The sequence below is a fragment of the Marasmius oreades genome, chromosome 4 (assembly GCF_018924745.1).
Source record: "Marasmius oreades isolate 03SP1 chromosome 4, whole genome shotgun sequence".
NCBI classification, from domain to species: domain Eukaryota; kingdom Fungi; phylum Basidiomycota; class Agaricomycetes; order Agaricales; family Marasmiaceae; genus Marasmius; species Marasmius oreades.
The window spans coordinates 2821427-2839235 of NC_057326.1; the positions used below are offsets into that span (position 1 = coordinate 2821427).

The window sequence follows — 17809 nt, forward strand, 5'->3', positions numbered from 1 at the left end:
GTACGAGTATCAAACAACCGCACGACTCTAGGATTCAACATTGAAGATGAAGGCTGCATGGTCACCCTATCCAGTGACATGTTTAGGCGGTCCGCGACAAATTTCAGAACGGAGGCTTCGGGGCTTTCAATCATCTGCTCCAAATTATCCGATGAAATGTCCTATTTTCCCCAACATGCGGAAAATACTCGTAGTACAGGATCCATTATATATCAAGTGCAAGAGCCTCGAGAAAAAAAAACCTTGAAAAAACCTCAAAGGATGCCCAGCATTAGCAGAATCCTCGTCCTCTTCGGTGTCGCCGTCGTATCTTTAGCAGACTCTTGGGGCCCCGCTTTTTCTTTAGGCCCCACTTCCCCCAACTCTGCGGTCATTGAAAGCTTCACTACGTTTATTCCGGGGAAACCTCCTACTAACCCGCAAGAGTAAGCCAAAAAATCTCGTCGTCTTAATAAACTGACATACCCCCCCTTTTCAAGCGCACTGTTCTTGTGGCCCGGTACTAGCAATGCGACCAGTGGTCTAATTCAATCCGGCGCTGACCAGCTGAGGGATCAGAAGGCGTAGTAAGTTAAATATTTTATCTCGTTTTCTGAATCGTAGAACTGAACTAAGGACTCAGTTGTGGCGCAAATGCGACTTCGTGGTGTGTTTCGGCGAGTTACTTTGGGTGAGCTTCCATGTTGTTAGCTACGAGGAATTGATGCTATTGCGCTTAACTTGAAAAGCGTCGGAGGCCAAAAGAGCGGTCCTCTCGTCCCAGTCGATGGAAATACCCCTATCGACATCCACTATAAACTCGCATCAGATCAACGCACATGGGACCAAACCGTAACTGTTAATGGGAAAGTCATTTCAACTCTTCAGAGCTGTACGTTGCCCTTAATTCCCTCCCTCCTGACATTGGGGTACTAACCACAACCCACCACCATTCAGTCGACGGACCTCTCATCCAAGGTGGCTGGGGTACAGGAACTGAATGTCAATCCAACTGCCGTGGTACCATCTCAACTCAGACGTACAAGAACACGAAAATCATCCTATCTCGTGCTGACCCTGATTTCAAGAATACGCTGGGTGTTGGAGGTGGGGTTCAGCATACTGGATTGACAACGCCGGATGGGGGAAAGACGTGGACGGTTACTCAGATTACGATTCCGCCTTATACGGCACCTTGAAGAAAGCGGGTGAAGTCGATACTAGTGAACATTACTTACAATGTAGGATGAGGATAATCGAGAACAAAATTGCCCAATTGTCTACATAAGCCAGACACGAAGCATAAAAGAATCATCAGAAGATAGTGATTCCGAGTCCTCCCCTCAACCAGCTCGTCCCAACCATCTCTAAATTTCGACTTCGATTGGTTTCCTCTGTGTCTGGCTCCCCAAAAAAACCAAAGCCAAACAAACACGCTGTTATCCTCTCACAACTCCAGACTTCGGTGTTCCAGTAGCTTCAGTTTGTTGTTTCAGCAGTGCATCCTCCGTGGCGTGCACATACCACAGTGAAACCCACTTTCCATCAAAGCCCCTGGGTACGACAAGTTTGACATCCTCCCGGACACCAAACAGAACATAGTAAAGGTTGTAACCGCTGTAGTGCTCCAGTAAGAACTCCAATCCCTCCTTGTTGACCTGGTGTTCCTTGGAGACAGTGAACTGCAACACATATACAGATCGGAGTTGGGGGTTGACGATAAATGAGTTGAACGACGTCGCTTGATTGCAGCTGAATGGTATATAATAGCCCAAATTATACCATGAAACATTGGCGATCCCCGAGTGAGCTTCTTCAATTTCATACCGGTGCGATGCGAGAGGTTGGGGACGAGAGGATCTTTTGGGTGCAGCTTCGACGATGTCTGTATTGGGGCCGACGACCAGATATCTCTCGGTTCTGGGATCTCCAGGCGAGGTCGTTGTAAAGATGGTATCCTCGATCCTCTGGTTCTTCGATTCCAACTGGGTTGCCTTCCAATACCCGCCCATTGGCAAGTCTCGGTGAAGGATATCCTCCAAGAGTAGTCCTGCAGAGCCTCGCGTTTGCCCAACCCGGTTGAGCCGTACATAAATCTGCGGGGCGTACGAATTCCAACTCTCGGAAAAGGCTGCTTTTACGAGATCGAAAACTTTGGACGTGTGGAAACCAAGTGTAATCTGGTTACGTTCATCACCCGGGTATATACCTAGGATCCAATGCGAAATGCCTTGTTCGTCCACGTCCAAATCCTGTGTACGGAGAATCAGTTTTCTGAGTTCGCCGAGAGTGAATTGCTGAATCAGGGACTGCAGTTTAGAACGGTATCGGTCGAGTTCACGGGCATATCGGTGGATAAAGTGAATGGATGGGCCATAAGCGGTCGCAAACGTCTTCACTTCTTCCTTTGTCACGAATTTGCTATCAGGCCAAAACTGACTCCTATTCAAGATATGATAAAACAATAACAAGAAAGAAGATACAAGCAGCGCACATGATCAACAGTTCTCGTGTTGAGCTGGGCTTCATGAGCCACACGTAGGCGAAGGCATTCTGCTTCTCAATCCAGCGGAGACGAGCCCTCCCCGGGGAAGCCGCTTGGATTAACCGTGCACCCGAAGCTGATATGGCTGCGAGAGATATGTTTTGCTCATTTGAGTCCACAAGAAACCAGACATTGTGAAAACAAGTGGGAAGGCGCCTGAGGAGACGTTCTACAAGAAGGTAATACAGAAAATAACTCTTCCCTGCAGACAGATGTCATGGTGAGGGTATTCTCGAGATCGTAGTGAGACTTACCGATGCCGGGAATCCCACAAACGATAAAAGCGCCGCTGGTACTGTTTTGACCTTCATCCCGGTCCCAGGCCGGATCATATGTATCCGTTTGCTGGTCTTCACCGTCATCCTCGTCGTTCAGTGAAACGCACCGCCTCCAATGAGAGTCCTCCCGGGTGAACTTTGTTTTGGAGGGCTCCTGTCCAGCAAACCAGCGATTTGCATCAGAAAGAGCGACTTGATATTCAGAAGTGACCAATATGCGGCTTTGATGTCTGGAACCGATCCAGAAGAGAACCTCGAGGGATTCGTACTTTGGGCCAGGTTCAGTGGTAACGACATCCTTGAAAAGCGCACTACGGTCTTGCTTTTTCCAGGCTAATTCATATAATTTCTGGAAATTGTCGGGGATTCTGGTGAAGTGCTCGGCGAGATCGCAAGCGGCATGAATGCAAGGGGTGGGTTGGGTGGGGCTGGTGTAGGCTCTTGTATGATAGGGGACCCACCCGACAAGTCTCAGATAAGATCATAAGGCCACGATGTCTGCTTGCTGAATGGAGATTATGATTCCGCCTTCTATAATTATTAGTGTACGGCGCCTTGAGTAGGTGAACAATGTAGGATGAGGACAATGGAGAAAAAATTTGCCTAATCGGAAATTGGTTGTCACGGCAGCGATTTTAATTTTATGTTCATTCACCACAAACTGCCCGTTTTGGTGAATTTATCGGGACGGATTCGGGAGAAATGAAATGCGATTTCGCCTGATTCATTATGCAAATAGGGCTGTTCAATTATAAAATTGACCGCAAAATTTTGACCGACCGCCCTGTCTGAGCTTGAAATCGTAGCCAAATGGTCAATTTTATAATTGAACAGCCCTAATTTCAGCACAACATCCATTCAATGCCGCTCGACGATCCCGCCAACCAGGAAAGCTTCATCGACAAGTTCCAGAAACTACATGAACTAGCCTGGAGAAAACAAGACCGTAGTGCTCTTTTCAAGGATGTCGCTGGCTCTGAATCTGAACCTGGCCAAAAATACGAATCCCTCAAGGTTCTTTTCCAATTCACTTCCAGATATCAGCGCCGCATATTGGTCACTTCTGAATACCAAGTCGCTCTTTGCGATGCAAATCGCTGGTTTGCTGGACAGGAGCCCTCCAAAACAAAGTTTACTCAGGCGGACTCTTATGGAGGTGAAGACCACAGCCCAGTCCGGTGCATTTCACCTAGTGAGGAAAGTGAGGACGAAGAGGAACCCGAAGACGAAGATGAAAGTGAGGACGAAGATAAAGAAGACAGTGCCTGTGGTGCTTTTATCGTCTGTGGAACTCCCGGCATCGGTAAGTCTCACTACGATCCCGAAAATAACCTCAGAATGACATTTGTCTGCAGGCAAGAGCCATTTTCTATATTACGTTCTCGTAGAACGTCTCCTCAATCGTCTCCCTACTTGTTTTCAGACCGCATCCAATAAATTTAGTTATTGGTGTGAGAGGGGCGTGTTTCACTACGCCATGAAGGAGTTTGGGCTCGGTTTTACCATGTCAAACAATGTCTGGTTCCTTATGGATTCAAACGAGCGAAACGTATCTCCCAACGCAGCCATATTGGCTTCGGGCGCACGGGTTATCCAAGCGGCTTCCCCATGGAAGGTTTGTCTCGGTTGGACTGAGAAGCAGAATACCTACAACTATATGTGGTTCATGAAGCCCAGCCCACTACGAGAGCTGTTGGTCATGCGTGTTCCGTGTATTTTCTTTCTTACTATTGCCGCCTTCTCACATCTTGCATAGGAGACGGTTTTGGCCTGATAGAAAGTTTGCGAAGATTCTGACGAAGAAAGAAGTGACGACGTTTGCGACGGCGTATGGGCCATCCCCTCGCCTTATCACCCAATATGCCCGTCAAATCGACCAATACCGTTCTAAACTGCAGTCCAAGATCAAGCGATTCACTTTCGACGAGCTCAAAAAACTGGTTTTTCATATACAGGATTTGAACGTAGATGACAAGGGCATTTCTCATTGGATCCTGGGCATATACCCCGGTGAAACGCGCAACCAGATTACAGTCGGTTTCCATACGCCACAAGGCTTGAAGCTCGTAAAAACAGCCTGTCCCGGGATTTGGAATTCGCACGTCTTGGACATATACACATTCTTCAACTCGGTTGGACAAACGCGGGGCACTGCAGTACGTCTTTTGGAGGATATACTTCACCAGGACTTGCCAACAGGGGGGCACTGGAAGGCAACTCAGTTGGAGTCGAACAACCAGGGGCCGGAAATATTCACAGATAGCCTTATCGTCTATACAACGCCCCCGCCTGAAGAGCCAAGAACCGAAAGCTATCTGCTTGTCGGTCCCGATACATACTTCGTCGAAGCCGTCCCCGAAACATCCACTCGCCCTCAATCACTCACATTGTACCGGTATACATCCAAAGAAGCTAAATCGGGTCAAGCCAATGTTTCGTGGGATATCTCGGGCTATTATCTACCACTCACCCCCAATCAGGAAACGTTCAACTCTTTCATCGTTAACCCCCAACTCCGATCTGTCTTTGCGTTGCAGTTTACCGTCTCCGAGGAACACCAGGTCAACGAGGAAGGATTGCAATTCTTACAGAAACACTACAGTGATTACAACCTTTACTATATTCTGTTTAACTCTCAGAAGGATGTCAAACTTGTCGTACCCAGTGGCTATGATGGAAAGTGGGTGTCTTTGTGGCATGTGTATGTTACGGAGGATGTACTGCTCTCAAGATCGTCAAGTTGAAGCTACTGGCATACATCTGTGGCCGAGAGGACTGACTGTAGGATAGCCAGGGCACTTTTGTGATCATGTTATGCCCTCTAAACTTATTGTGTTATCTTGTTATGTACTACCTTTGTGCCTCCATTGACAGTGCCGGATTGGGGAAAGACATGGATGATTACTCAAATTACGATTCCGCCTTATTATGGCGCCTTGAGCGTAGGAAGCGGAGTGGATGAACAATGTAGGATGTGGACAATTGAAAACAAAATTGCCCGATTGAGTGGTTGCTACGGCAGGATTACTATTTGTATCTGTTTATTCACCACAAACTACCCGATTTGGGAATTATTTATCGGGGCGGATGCCATTGTGCGTTTCGATATTTTCTTTTGTCCGCTACTGTCTACATAAACCAAACGCTGCAGTAAAATGGAGTCTCCAGAAGACAATGATTTCCTCCCCTCGACCAGCTCGCACTCAAGAATCTCGTTCGATGCCATCCCGCAACCTTGACTTGGAAGCTGATATCGCTCCTCCAGCATATCAAGAACCTCCTGAATATACGAAAAAGTCTGCCCAACCGCCTACTCTCGCAGAGCATCTATTCAAGTTTGGCTTCCGTGCGTTCTGTAGATGATTTTTCCTTTTATTTTTTCACCAAACCCCTCGTTTAGTATTCCCACCATTCTGGATCCTAGGCTCCCTTATTCTTCTTACTCCCCTCCGTGCGCCCGACCCTTCCTCCACCACATCCTCATTCTGTGCCTGGCTCCCAGAAAAGACTGAAGCCGAACGGGCTATCATCGTCTCACGACTCCGGAAAGTCGAGCTCTTCTGGGCATGGAGATGTCTGTTTGCTCTCCTCGTCATAGTATGTTTGGCTGTAGCGGCTGGGGTCACTGTATGGGCTGTTTCGATGGGGTAGCGAGTTGACCGGCTGGGAATATGTGCACATTTGCAGGGTTCGCCGTTTTACTTCGGACCTATCGCTAGCCTACCGTGATTTGGGTGCTCGCATCGTGATGCGCCAGCACCCGCTCACGTCCAGCGAAGGTCACTGCGGGTCAGTCTTCTCCCCGTTCTGATCATGAACGCGTGTCAGGTCAGAGAGAAAGGGGAGAGTCTTAACTTGTAGTGTGAAGCTGGTAGGTTTGGTGTGTGCATACCGGTCAACTTGAAGGATAATGTAACTTTCACGGTAGAACTGGTTCCTATACTTGTGGTTACAATAGTACTTGAATGGTGGTTTTGTCAATGTCGAACAATAACACGGCTATCAGGCACTAGATCTGTATAGCATTGGCGCTGGATCGACGCCAGGTGGGTTATAAGTAACGGGAAAGCGCAAATTGCCGGTCATGGATTGCTCAACCGCTTGCACCGAGTCCTCCATGTTCAAACTCTCAATAGTCAAAAATGAAGCGCAAATGCGTCAAGCTCTTCGTGGCCTCCCTTACAACTCGTCAACGTAGCACGCACCTCCCTTTCTCTTTTGAAGATCTAGGTTACTCAGCTGTGTCAAAAGTCCAACAAGTGCAATTGCTACTTTGATGTTTTGCTGAGGCACGATCATCATCTGTTGCTGTTCTTTTCTACGTCCACCAACCCACTGAACACCGAATCTACACTCACCCATTTACCAGCGAGCCGTCAGATCAATACCAACCGACTTTATCTCATAAATATGGGGGTGCTCAACTTACTTCAAGGTACTGCCTTGCTTTCGGATGGCTTCTCTTAGATTTGCGAGACTTCTCGTCCTTCTCCTTTCCCTTTCTCTACCTTTGGCTACGCAAGCGGCGTTACACAATTTCATCGATGACATACCGTCAGATGCAAAGTATGACTATGTTATCGTCGGAGGTGGGCTACCTGACTCGTATCATGCTCGTTTGGAACTCGTTGAAGTCTGCTTCTTTTTCTAGGTGGTATAGCGGGAAGCGTCCTCGCATCACGTCTTTCCGAAAGTGAAAAATGGAAAGTGTTACTTTTAGAAGCTGGGCCTAGGTGAGAAGACTGCCGCTGCTGTGGACCATCATTGATAAGGAAACAGTGATACCACCAATGACAAAATCCCTATTCCCTTCGAGAATGGTCGATTGTTTGGGTCAGAGGTCGATTGGAACTATACGTCCACACCGCAACCTGGTGCTTTCAATAGAACCATCCCCATGATTCGCGGGAAGGTGCTTGGGGGGAGTAGCAGTCTTAGTGAGTATCATTGTCATGGCCTATTCCGGGATCGCGCGACTGATTTGACTCTCTTTCCAGACCATATGACATGGAACCGTGCATCCAACGATTATTGGGACAACTTTGGTCGTCTAGTCGATGACCCGGGATGGTCGTGGAGTGGTGTAGAGAGATACTACGATAAGGCAAGTCCACCGACCATCCTCTCCTCGTCTTAATAACCAATTCACTCTCTCCTCTCTCCCTCAGGTCCAACGCCTCGTTTTCCCACCCGACGAACACGATGACAGTAAAGAAGTCATCCCAAGCGCTCACGGAAGAGGACCAGTCCAGATCAGTACGACAGGATTCCATACGAACATCGACCAGAGGGTTCTTAATTCGACCCGAGACGGCTCTCGCTATTCGTTCAACCCAGACTCCAACGCGGGTGATATGGTTGGCATTGGTATGGGTTTCCCTCCACAATCGATGTGAACATGGATTAATCCTGACCCCTACCTAGCTTGGCTGCAAAGCTCCATTACCAGTCGTGGAGAGCGTAGCAGCGCCTCGACTGCTTACTTACACTCCTCAGTTCTCCACCGCAAGAATCTGGATGTCGTCGTAAACGCCAGGGCCGTCAAGCTGTCTTCTTCCCAGAACAACGCGAATAGAAGTGACGGAAGTCGCAAGATTAGGATCGACACTGTGGAAATAACCAACACTCCTGATTGTGAGTTCTTCCCACATCTCTGAAGGGAGGACTCTAACTTCTTATCAGCCCCTCGACGAAAAATCACAGCCGCGAAAGAAATCATACTTTCCTCTGGAGCCTTTAACACCCCACACCTCCTCTTGCTCTCCGGAATCGGTTCCCAAGCCGACCTAGCCAACCCCTCGCTCAATATCCCAGTCCTCGTCAACTCACCTGGAGTAGGCAAACACCTCGCTGATCACCCTCTCTTACCCAACTATTGGCTTGTAGCTGATAATAACACGTTTGATGATGTGACGAGATATCCGGATGTTGAGGAACGGTGGATTAAAGAGTGGCAGAAGGAGAGAAAGGGGATTATGGTGATGCCACATGCTGGGAATACGCTTGGGTTTTTCAGACATCCGGAGGGGTTCAGGGGAGGTGAGGATCCGTCGAGTGGAAAGAGAAGTGGGAATACGGAGATGATTTATTTGGTGGATGGCGCTTTTCGTTGGGAGAACCTTTTTTTTGTGTGCTGACAAACTTTAACCTTTTAGAACGGATGGGCAGAGTTTGGACAGCCAGTACCAAGGACAGGGAATTACTTGACGATATTGACGTCTGTCGTGTCTGTTACATCTCGTACGTGGTGCAGCTTTCTTTTAGTACTTCTCCTTGGGCTGAGATCTAAATCCATCCCTTTTGGGTTCCAGTTGGACAAGTCACCCTCCGCTCCTCTAACCCTTTCGACCCACCTGTTATCAACCCCAACATCTTCTCTACACCTTACGACATCGATTCCATGGTTCAAGTTATGAAAGACGCTGAAGATTTATTAAATTTCAACGGTACGAGAAGCCTTTAACCGTCATACCCCACTCAACCCTGCTCATGTTCTACTCCTCCGAAACCAGCCACGGACTCACCATGGAAAGACTACATCATCTCCAAACTCAACCCGTTCACCACAGACGCTGAACGAGCGGACTACGCACGGAACAACTCTGTCTCTATTAGTCATGGTTCCGGGACTGTCAGGATGGGTTCTCAGCACGACCATGAGGCGCCGGTAGATTCGAGTTTGAGAGTAAAGGGGGTGAAGGGACTGAGAGTTGTGGATGCTTCCGTCTTTGTCAGTCTCTTCTTCCCTTTTTTTGACTCGTTCGAGAGTTTCTTGCTGAGCAAATGGTTTTTTTTTAGCCCAAGATCCCTGAATGCCATCCACAAGCTGTTGTATACGTTATTGCTGAAAAGGCGGCTGACCTGATCAAGGAAGATCATAAAGAGTAAAGGGAGTGTTTACTACCTAGTACCGAGAGAGTTATATAGCTGTGATCGTCTTGGATAATGGATCATGATGTGTTGATTACGAGTGTGATCGCAGTCGGAAGCAAAGCATGTATGTATTTGCATATATACATCATTATAACCTTTAAGAAAAAAGCAAGCGTAAAAGAAGAAATTGCGAAAGGCACATCCCTACGAAACGACTCTCAACCCCTCAACGTAACCGCTCTGCAACCCTCATACGCTTCGTAGGAGGTTGGGGGAGAGCCGTAAGTTGAGGGGGAGTACAAGGACGGAAGGGAAGCTCCCTCACCACTCGTCGTCGTGGAGTGATTGAGGACGAAGCCTCCGAGGCACGGGGAGCCCGTGCCATTGCGTAGTTGTTCGTGTTCGTGTTCTGCTGTGGTGGTTCTTCATCTTCTGATAACAACCCGTCGGAGTCACCATCGCTGAGCGGGTTGGAAAGACGGAAATGACGTTTGTTGGGGCGGCGAATGGGACTAGGGTGGAGTACATTTTGTCTTTGGGTTTGTTCTGAAATACGAGCGCTTGAAAGGATGGCTCCGGGTCGTCTACATAAAGCAAGGCCATCAATACTTCATTCGGAAAAAGGGCTACGCAACACACCTAACAGTAATGGGATGCTCGTCCTCACTACTGTCTTCGTCACTCGAAGTTACAGTAAAAGGGATCCTTCCCCGGATTGGAATTGGCTCCATAGCCCAATAATCACGCATATCACCAGCGCCACTGTTACCTGATTCATCTGACCCAACCTCTCCTTCCTCCTTCCGGTAACGCTCGAGCTCATTTACCAAATCAAGCGACCTTCGCATCTCAGCATCTCTCTCCACCTCAAAATCCTTCCTCACCCTCATCTCATACTCTACCTTCCTCCTCAACCTCTCCACCTCCAACATCGCGTCCTTTTCCCCTTTTGCATGAGCAGCAGCAGCAGACATGTGTCTCTCGCACTGTTGCATCAAATGTGCAACTTGATCTTCTAGTCGTTGACGCGTGTTTTGGGATGCGTTGAGGCAATTTAGGAGTCTTTGGTTTTCGGCTTGGAGTGCTGGAGAGGGAGCAGGGGCGTCGGGAAGGTAGACGCGTCGGATTATGGGGAAGAGGTATTTTTGGACTTGTTTTGGGAGGCATGTTCGCTTTATAAAGTGAACAGACGCGTGAATAAGGGTGTCTTAATGTTTTTAAAAGAAAGATGATAACGCACCTCAGGACTAACTGAACGTTTGTAATTTCATTGTTTAGTTTTTTAGTTTTGCGGATTGCGTTAATTGAGAGAAACCAGCCACGAACCAATAGGAAATTCTGTACGACAGGTAGGACAGGTAGAGTTGTAGCTATTTGGACTAGCGGCAGCGTTGATGTATTCTCCTAGACATTCGGCACAGTAAATGTGTCCTACGCGACCGAGACCATGTTAAATTAGATGTTGAAGAGGTAATATGTTACAACTGACCACAAGGGATAGAGACCGGCTCCTTTATAGAAGAAAGACAGATACTGCACTGACTGGCCATCGAGGGAGGAGAGAATGCTGGGTGGCAAGCTATTCGCCACGCGTGAGAAGACCCTCGGACGCGTCCTCTTATCAACGGTCACGTGACATATGACATACAAGCAATCTTTCCTCATTAATCCTATATATAATCCTATATATAATGGGACAAAGAGACCTGATTATCAGCGATTATCAGCGATTATCTCCAAAAAATGATCTATGCGACAGGACCAGGGTAAATTAAAGCGGAGATCGAAATTTCCTGTGCACACGACGCCTTCCACCACTTTTCTCTTTACCCTTTCCCCCACAGCTTGCCTTTTCCCTTCCCTCTGTATCCCTGCTATAGCTTTTTTTTGTTTTGTGAGTGTCTGAGGTACTGTTGTCCTTTTATACTTCTGTTTATTTCTACTGTGTCTAACATACGTTTCAGCTGTTATTGCAGATTTTGATTTCCCCTTTGTGCTTGGGGCTTAACTTTTCTTCTTCAGAGATACCAAGTACTTTTTATATTTCTGTTAATTTCTACTGTGTCTGACATATATTATTTCAGCTGTTATTGCAGGTTTCTCTGTTGTTGCAAGTGTCTCTGTTGGGTAATTTTTATATTTCTATACTCTTTTTTTAATAATAATTTCTCATCTCTTGCTGTTTCCATTATACAGTTCTGTTCCTGTGAACCTTCCCCTTCCTTTCCCTGGCTGTACTATTACATTCTTCTTGATTCCATAGAACAAAGCTACCTCCAAAGCAAGCCCACCCCCAGTCCTTTGTTTGGCTGTTGACCAGGGCCTCTGTTTGGATACGACGCTGTGGAGAGTTGGTGTGGCGGGACCGGAAGGGTGCAGATTTTACGATCTCTGCATAGTTGCCCCCAATTTTTTTGCTCTCTTAACACACGTTGTCTTGCGCTGATTTCTGGAGTCTGTTGAATTGTGTTGTACTGCTACGGTTTCCAACTCAGTTATTTCTCAAATCTATTTTGTAACTTCCATAGCTACAAGCTCGGATTTTGTGACTTCTGTAGCTTCAAGCTCAGATTGTCAGCCATCTGCTTTGGATTCAATCCAAGCTTTCAATTTCTGGCTTTTCTTCATTTCTTTCCATCCTCTATCCTCTATCCCCTATCCTCTATCCCCTATCCCTTTCCATCTCCTATCCCCTATCCCTTTCCATCCTCTATCCCTTTCTATTCCAGCCTCTATATCCCTTTTCTCCCTTACATACTTGATGTGATATGTGAGCCAAGCCTTTTTTTCTGTATTCCAGTCCAGTTCTGATTACAACTTTTTATTATTATTGAAGGTCTATAAATCCCCTTCAGAGTTTTTCTACTTCAAACCAAGATCATAATGCTTCACACAGGTTCGTGTGATCCCCTTAGTAAATTGATTGTGTGCTCATGGTGTTTTTAGTCCTCCTCATACTCCTGAGCGTCGTCAAAACTTGAGCCCTCCTCATACTCCTGAGCGTAATCGGAACTTTGAGCGTGAGCGTCTTCGTCGCCAGCGAGAACTACAGATGACTTCTCCAAGTCATCGCCATCGTCGTCACCCTCCTCAGAGACGTGAACCTTCTCCTACTCCTGTCCACAACACTCCCCCACTTTTGTTTCCATATTCTATGGGTCTTCATGCATCTCATACACCTTCCCCATCATATATTCCTCTTCTACCCCTCACTCCATATCAACGTGCCACTCATATATATGGTTCTCCTGTATCTCATCCACCATTTATGACTGCTGCACAAATCCAAAACCGAAACTATACACATCAACGTGATGAGCATTTTCGACGTCTCTCACCTTTGCAGCAGAATAATACTTTGCTTGCACAAGCTGCACGCGCTGCAGAAAGACGGGAACGGGAGCGATCAGAGCGAATGACAGCACGTGCTGAAGAGTTCCGTGCTACTCAAGCACGACGCTATGCTGAGCAGGCAGTACGTCAACACAATCAACGTCGGGCTCAGGAGCTGCGAGAGCAACGACAACAAAGAGATTTACATTTACAGCAGGAGGAAGAGGAACATCGTTATTATGAACTCCAAGCCCAGGAAAGGCAACGGCAGATGGAGGAGGAGCGTCGTCACCATGAACTCCAGGCCCAGGAAAGGCAACGGCAGATGGAGGAGGAGCATCGTCAGCATGAACTCCAAGTCCAGGAAAGGCAACGGCAGGAAGAACAACAGCAGCGACGCGTAGAACAGCGTCGTCGTCGTGCTCAGCATGAGTTGGAGAGACAGCATCACTTAGGCCGTAGACCATATCAAGAGCCTGAGAGTCGACATAACCTTGGGCTTATGGATGTAGTTTGTCAAAAGTGTCAGGCACTTCATTGGGATGCTGAAAAACTATCAACCTCAACAAGAGCTGTTTCATTATTTGGCAGTTGTTGCCTCCAGGGCCAAATATCTCTCCCTCCCTTCTCCCCTCCCCCTGAACCCCTGCGACGTCTGCTCATTGGCAAAGGACTTGCAACTGACCCTCCTAATGTTGCATCTCAGACCTCAAAGCATTTTCGTGATAATATCCGACAGTATAACTCTGCTTTTGCATTCACGTCATTGCAAGCAAAGGTTGATGAAAGTGTCACACGTGCTTCAGGCCCTTTTGCATTTCGCATATTCAGTTCACTTCACCATCGGCTTGGTCCAATAGGTCCCATTCATCCCAATGGTGCACAGGACTCACACAAGTATGCTCAGCTGTATATCTATGATGCCCAGGAAGCTTTACGTGTTCGTCAGCAACGAAACTCTGACTTGAAGCAATCTGTTATGCAGGAAGTCCAAGACATGCTTTATCGGGAGAATCCATTCATCCAGACTTTTAAGCAAGCTGCAGAAGTGTTACGCGAAAAGGCAGACACAGAGTCTACAGATGTTGAAGTCCAACTACACATGTCAGATGATGCAGATCATCGTCGATACAACCTACCCACTGTTGATGAAGTTGCTGCTGTTATACCTGGTGATGGAACAGATAGACAGATTCTACCTCATCGGGATATTCTTCTTCGCTACCGTGAGGGTGGAATCCGTCATATGAGCCATCTTCATCCCAATTACACACCACTTCACTATGTTCTAATGTTTCCAAAAGGTGACAAAGGCTGGGATAGGGATACACCATTGGTTAATGCCCAAGGACATAGACGTACCAGATCTGGCTTTCTTTCTCAAACCCTCTATTATGCATATCGTCTACATCGCCGAGCTAATGAGGCTCTTTCCTCTGTATTTTTGGCTGGAAAACTCTTTCATCAGTACATTGTTGATGCTTGGGCTTCAACGGAGCAGTCAAAGCTGTCATGGATCTATAATAATCAGAGGGAGATACGTGCAGAGCTTTATCAGGGTCTTAGAGATACTATCAACCATGATGATCATTCTGGAGATCTTAATGATACTGGACGTCGTGTTATCCTCCCTTCCACACATACCGGCAGTCCACGCCATATGTATCAGCTCTTTCAGGACTCCATGGCTATTTGCCGCTACTACCAGAAACCTGACATCTTTCTTACAATGACAGCTAATCCACAATGGCCAGAGATCAGGGCAGCTATGCCTAAGGACGATGAGGAGACTACAATCGGTATACCTTCAGACTATCCTGATATCATTGCACGGATATTTGAAATGAAGAAGAATGGGCTTTTGAAGGAGATCAAGTTGGGCATATTTGGCAAATGTGTTGCAAATGTCCACACCATTGAGTTTCAAAAGCGAGGTCTGCCTCACATGCATCTTTTGATTTTCCTGGACCCAGAGGATCGTATTCGCACTCCAGCTGAAGTTGACCATATTTCATGTGCTCAAATTCCTGACCCTATCACTCAACCTATCCTATATGAAACTGTCACCAAATTGATGCTGCATGGTCCCTGTGATGAAAGGTGCCAGGATGATCAAGGACATTGCACAAAACACTATCCCAAAGCATTTTCTGAGCAGACTGTCTTTTCTGATAATGGCTATCCTGATTTGGCACGCCCTAACAATGGTCGGACTGTCACAAAAAGAATTCGGGGAGAGGACAGAATATTTACAAATCGTGACGTTGTCCCATACAATCCTTATCTCACTGCAAAATACAACTGCCATATCAATGTCGAGATTTGCAACTCAGTTCAGGCAATCAAGTACATCCACAAGTACATCTATAAAGGCCATGATCGAACAACTCTGGAGTTTGATTCACAGGATGAGGTGAAAACCTATTTGGATGCCCGCTATGTTTCTGCTATTGAGGCATCCTGGCGCCTCTTCGAGTTTCATATGCATGCAGAGGAGCCTACAGTATACAGACTACCTGTACATCTCGAGAATCAGCAGGTGGTCTATTACCATCCTGAGGACGATCCTGACCAAGTTCTTTCCCGGGGTGAAAAGGATGATCGTCTGACTGGATACTTTCAACTTAATGCAAGAGATGAGGGAGCCCGGAACTACACCTATCAGGAGATTCCACAGCACTATGTATGGGATGCCAGGTCAAAGAAATGGAAGTCACGTGAGAGGGGTTTTGCTATTGGGCGAATGTACTTTGCTGCACCATCAGCAGGGGAGCGCTTCTATCTCCATCTGTTGCTGACTGTTGTTAAAGGAGCTACCAGCTTCCAAAATCTTCGCACCATTGGGAGGGGAACACCAACAGCACGGGTGTGTGACACATATAAGGAGGCATGTCTTGCATTAGGTTTACTTGAAGATGACCAAGAGTGGAGGGAATGTCTTCAGGAGGCCTCAGTTATGCATCTTGGGCGACAGATGAGGGACCTTTTTGTTACACTGCTACTTCATTGCCACCCTGCTCAGCCCTTAATATTATGGGAGCAATTTAAAGATAGCCTCTGTGATGATCTACGCCATGCCCTTGAAATACGGCCCAACTTCAATCTCCCTCAGATAACTGCCGACCACATATATGACTATGGCCTCTATCTTATTTCACAGAGCCTACGGGATAATGGAAAAGATTTATCAGATTATAGCCTTCCTGAAGTTGCAAATCCTAATCTGTGGAATGCCATCTTCAACGACAACTATCTCCTTGCTGAGCAGCTTGACTATGACCATCATGCTTTACACACTGTAGTAGAGACAAACAAGCAGCTGATGAATGAGGAGCAGTATGCTATCTTTAATGCAGTTTTAGCATCATGCACTCACCACGAGGGAAAAATCTTCTACCTGCAGAGTGCAGGAGGCTGTGGAAAGACTTGGGTGTCAAACACTATTGCAAGTGCAGTCCGTGCAGAGGGAAAGGTTGTTCTCACTGTAGCGTCTTCTGGAATTGCAGCCCTCCTCCTTCAAGGGGGTCTTACTGCTCATGCACGGTTTAAAATTCCCATTCCCATTTTGGAAGATTCCATGTGTCCCATTAGTAAAGGCAGTAGACTTCACAAAGTTATCCAACATACACAACTCATTATATGGGATGAGCTTCCAATGCAGCATCGGTTTACCATTGAAGCATTGGAACGGACACTACGAGATCTTATGAACACTGATCAGCCATTTGGTGGAATCACTGTTCTTTTTAGTGGAGACTTCCGGCAGACCTTGCCAGTTATTCCAAAAGGTACTCGGGAGCAGATTGTTGGAGCCAGCTTCCTGAGGTCAGCACTGTGGGAACATGTGCATGTATTTCATCTCACCCAAAATCTACGGCTACAAAATGAGCCTGGTGCAGCAGACTTTTTGACTTGGCTTCTGGATGTTGGTTGTGGGAAAGACCTCCCAGCAGACAATGCAATAAATCTGCCACAGTCATTCCGTTGTGGAGACAATGTTGAAGATCTTATACAGGAAATCTACCCATCTATTGAGCATTTTCAGCCTAATGAGTACTTTTTGGAGCGCTCAATCCTTTCCTGCCGTAATGATGATGTAGATGATATCAACGCAAGTATCCTCCAGTCTTTTCCAGGTAACACACGGATCTATCAGTCCGCTGATAGTGTTGCAGTGGAAGAAGGAGCTGATGCCCCATATCAACAACCATATCCTGCTGAATTTCTCCACTCTCTAAAGGCTTCTGGACTTCCACTTTCCTGTTTATGTCTAAAAAAAGGGTGCCCATTGATGCTTCTGCGAAATTTGAAGGTCAAGGATGGATTGTGCAATGGAACTCGACTCCGGTTACTGGAAATGACAAACCGGCTTCTTCACTGTCAGATTCTGGGAGGCACTCATGATGGAAAGGAAGTTCTCATTCCACGAATCACTTTAGAGCCCTCCAATGAGTCTCTTCCTATCAAGCTCCAGCGGAGACAGTTTCCTGTGCGATTGGCATTTTCAATGACAATCAACAAGTCTCAGGGACAATCCCTTCGCTTTGTAGGACTTGATCTTCGGACTCCAGTGTTTTCACATGGCCAGCTTTATGTTGCACTCTCAAGATGTACTTCAGCCTCCAATATCAAGGTGTTATTTCCCAACACAGAACATGGTACAAAGACAATCAATATTGTCTATCCAGAGGTTCTGCATAACCTGATATAAATTTAATTCAACCTGCTGTTTTTTTTCAAGTGAGCCTATTTTGATTTATAAAACTTATAGTCTAATATCTGATTGGTTTAACAGATTTTT

At 46.8% G+C, this 17809-nt stretch overlaps 6 protein-coding genes across 7 annotated transcripts; 4 read left to right on the plus strand and 2 right to left on the minus strand.

Annotated features, from left to right (window-relative positions):
• Window positions 1-261: 261 nt before the first annotated feature.
• On the plus strand, window positions 262-1178 carry E1B28_007717 (uncharacterized protein; the record flags this gene model as incomplete). Its single annotated transcript, XM_043152484.1, has 5 exons — window positions 262-425; window positions 480-566; window positions 623-670; window positions 729-871; window positions 937-1178. 5 exons carry the CDS (start codon window positions 262-264, stop codon window positions 1176-1178), a joined length of 684 nt encoding a protein of 227 aa, XP_043010570.1.
• Window positions 1179-1418: 240 nt separating this feature from the next.
• Window positions 1419-3099, minus strand: E1B28_007718 (uncharacterized protein; the record flags this gene model as incomplete). Its single annotated transcript, XM_043152485.1, has 4 exons — window positions 1419-2421; window positions 2474-2726; window positions 2779-2994; window positions 3072-3099. 4 exons carry the CDS (start codon window positions 3097-3099, stop codon window positions 1419-1421), a joined length of 1500 nt encoding a protein of 499 aa, XP_043010571.1.
• Window positions 3100-3649: 550 nt separating this feature from the next.
• Window positions 3650-5546, plus strand: E1B28_007719 (uncharacterized protein; the record flags this gene model as incomplete). Its single annotated transcript, XM_043152486.1, has 3 exons — window positions 3650-4105; window positions 4158-4494; window positions 4559-5546. The coding sequence occupies exons 1-3, from the start codon at window positions 3664-3666 to the stop codon at window positions 5544-5546; spliced, it is 1767 nt and encodes a 588-aa protein (XP_043010572.1). The 5' UTR covers window positions 3650-3663.
• A 273-nt stretch (window positions 5547-5819) lies between these two features.
• On the plus strand, window positions 5820-6725 carry E1B28_007720 (uncharacterized protein). The gene is made up of 2 exons (XM_043152487.1): window positions 5820-6148; window positions 6203-6725. The coding sequence occupies exons 1-2, from the start codon at window positions 5890-5892 to the stop codon at window positions 6451-6453; spliced, it is 510 nt and encodes a 169-aa protein (XP_043010573.1). The 5' UTR covers window positions 5820-5889; the 3' UTR covers window positions 6454-6725.
• A 167-nt stretch (window positions 6726-6892) lies between these two features.
• On the plus strand, window positions 6893-9914 carry E1B28_007721 (uncharacterized protein). Of its 2 annotated transcripts, XM_043152489.1 has the most exons (11): window positions 6893-7391; window positions 7454-7535; window positions 7582-7739; window positions 7800-7906; window positions 7971-8169; window positions 8227-8436; window positions 8485-8894; window positions 8958-9042; window positions 9114-9248; window positions 9315-9532; window positions 9601-9914. In XM_043152489.1, the coding sequence occupies exons 1-11, from the start codon at window positions 7256-7258 to the stop codon at window positions 9688-9690; spliced, it is 1830 nt and encodes a 609-aa protein (XP_043010575.1). In that variant the 5' UTR covers window positions 6893-7255; the 3' UTR covers window positions 9691-9914. The 2 variants fall into 2 exon arrangements, with proteins under 2 accessions (XP_043010575.1, XP_043010574.1); XM_043152488.1 differs by having other exon boundaries at window positions 6893-7535.
• Window positions 9753-11261, minus strand: E1B28_007722 (uncharacterized protein). Its single transcript, XM_043152490.1, has 5 exons — window positions 11165-11261; window positions 11002-11106; window positions 10916-10926; window positions 10315-10847; window positions 9753-10259 (listed from the first exon to the last, which is right to left on the minus strand). The coding sequence occupies exons 1-5, from the start codon at window positions 11223-11225 to the stop codon at window positions 9902-9904; spliced, it is 1068 nt and encodes a 355-aa protein (XP_043010576.1). The 5' UTR covers window positions 11226-11261; the 3' UTR covers window positions 9753-9901.
• Window positions 11262-17809: the final 6548 nt, after the last annotated feature.